Source organism: Ceratina calcarata, unplaced genomic scaffold (assembly GCF_001652005.2).
Source record: "Ceratina calcarata isolate Rehan_Ccalc_2016 unplaced genomic scaffold, ASM165200v1 scaffold15.2, whole genome shotgun sequence".
NCBI lineage: Eukaryota > Metazoa > Arthropoda > Insecta > Hymenoptera > Apidae > Ceratina > Ceratina calcarata.
In genome coordinates, this window is record NW_017136199.1 from 6,819 (window position 1) to 9,466 (window position 2,648).

At 36.1% G+C, this 2,648-nt stretch overlaps 1 protein-coding gene across 1 annotated transcript in view; it reads right to left on the bottom strand.

Annotated features, from left to right (window-relative positions):
• Ras64B (ras-like protein 2) overlaps positions 1-2,244 on the bottom strand; it is an 8,386-nt gene extending 6,142 nt beyond the window's left edge. Inside the window, exon 1 of the mRNA XM_018036320.2 lies at positions 2,140-2,244. Within this exon, the coding sequence (XP_017891809.1) occupies positions 2,140-2,244 (105 nt within the window). The remainder of the gene's footprint in view (positions 1-2,139) is intronic.
• Positions 2,245-2,648: the final 404 nt, after the last annotated feature.

Here is a 2,648-nt window from a genome sequence, read left to right on the forward strand (position 1 = left end):
AAACATAAATAGATAACATACGTGAATAGTAAAATATTTAAAATTTATTCTTTGATTAAATATAATTTCTTTTATTAAGAAATTTCTAATAATATTCACATTGAAATTATGTAAAAATCTTAAAGAAACTTGGCAACAGCATGACTTAACATAAATTAGTATTTGACAGTTGGTAATTGAGATTTTCAAATTGAAATTGCTTATTGTGAATCTGTACCTCAAAATGTAACAATTACGATTAAAAGGAAAATTTTCGAGCGAAAAAAAAGATAAAACATCTTCAACAAATTCGTTATTTAACGAGCATTTTATTGGTACTGAGAAAATCTGATGGTTCCTATCGTCGAATCATCAAACTTTTGGCAAAAAATTTCGTTTTTCCTTAAATACTCCTAAATCGTTGGATCTATAGGGAAATTGCATGAGACCTTATTTATAGCTGACAACCAAAGCTACAACTTTTGTCTAATTGTAAAACATTTTTCGCTAGCTTTAATAATTATTGAATAATTGACAAAAAACGATAAAACAGTTTATTACAAATTATTCGTTAATTATTGAAACTAGCAGAAAATATTTCCTATGAAACTTAGTGTATTTGACGATATTCTCAATTTTCATTTCAAACATCTTCCGCTAACAGTAATAGGTAAGTAGTTACTGGCAATAAACAAAGATTTCGAAAATTCTGAAGGGATTTTGACGAAATCTCAAAAAGATTAAAATTTGTCTTCTCAAAATGCTTGTAATAAATGTTGTAGTTACTGCTATTACCTTCAAGAAAGGTCGTATAAAGTAAAGGAGGTAGTACCTGGACACTTTTGAACATAAATTTTTTATAATGTTTTTTTTACACTAAATCATTTATTGTGAAAAATATATCATACGTTTGAATGGCTTTTATAGCAGATCCGAATTTATCCAGGTATTGCAGCGCGATTAATTAGTGAGGGGCTAAACCTGGACAACCACTGCCGTCTTGTCCCACTTCTACGTATTAAGTTTCAAAAGGGATTATAAACTTGGACAGTAAATTATTAAATACATATCTATTATGTCAAAGTACTGGTTCCAAAATTCGTTTTGTCCCAGTACTACTTCCTTTACCTTACTTATTTCTTCTACCTCGAATACTTCATTTGTTTTCATTTTGAAAGTCAAAATCCATCAGCATGCCAGAACGAGCAATAAAAATAAAAAACAAGACACAACCTTATTACTTTTGTTTAATCTTGTTCCCCCCCCCCTAGGGAAATTAATACAAGTCGGAGATGGCCAGGAATCATTGTCCCAAGCTGTACGTGTGAAATTATGAAACGTCCAGATAACGAATTACACAATTTCACCAAAGTAGTAACTGGCGTGTATATGTATACCATCAACAGTGCTATCTCTGGTCGTATGACATAATCAGTATAATAAAACCGAGCACTGGGCTACTCCTCCTCCTCCTCCTATTCGTTTCACAAATGGTCAGATCAAATTTCGATTCTAAACGAAATATTTCTAACAAACTGAGAATACCGTCACGCATTCCCTTATTTGAACCGATCGTACGATCGCATACGTACGTAACGTACATACATACATGTGAGAAAAACGACGAACTGTCCGTGTGTATACAAATGAATGTCACACGTCATATGTTTGTGCATTTGCACACCTTATCGTTCGAGGAAACAATTTATCAGATCCAATTCCGACGATTAGCCAGAATAATCGAAAGCTAAACGTTATCAGCTCGTCGAATCGCATGCAAAACAAATTCTACAGGAATTCGAAAATGTAAACAACCGTTTAACCTTCAGATATTACGTTAGAACGTCCTTAATCGTGATTATATCAAAGATACATGTCAAATATGAAGTACACATCAATTCTTGAGCCAATATTTCAGCTTTCTGCTGATCTGAAGATTAAATATTGTTCTTATTCGACGAGAAATCATGATTGAATGCACGTCCCAAGATTCCACGTACAAATATACTCTTTTATATGAGGATTTACTTATTTGATACTCCACACGTAGGCAACGTGTGTACAGAAACGCGCGCGCCTACGTGTGCTCGCATGTGCACACCCACGTTTGTTACATATAAGAGTATCGGGTCGACGCTATTGGCCATAAAAAGCGCTTACTTGAATGAATTGTATCGTGATTGCCGATTTTCCGACGCCACCCGCGCCGACGACTACGAGCTTGTACGTCTGAGCGTAGCTCGGTTTCTCCCCGGCCCTCGACATGTTCCTCCTTATCACCGGTACACTCTCGGGGAATCAGTTATCGCGGGACCGAAGTCGGAGCTCAGCGACGCATATCGAAAACCGCGAGGACGGAAAAATACTAATTATACAAGGGAGGATTCGCGCGCGATCACAAGCCGCGTACTACGTACACCGCATACTCGTTCGTTTAACGGATAGCCGAGCTGAGCCGAGCGAAGTATATCGCGTGACAATTGTTGTCTTCGTCTCGGCTTTATTGTCTTTGTCAGTGATGGGCAGTGTACGGCGCTTCGTGGGATTTTCGATCAAGCATGCGCACTACGAAGTTACTAGTAATATTCGAGTAACGTAGTTACTTGATTGAATATAAACCTACTATTTGGGTTGGGATTAAAGTTTTGAAAATAAAATATTATCTTATC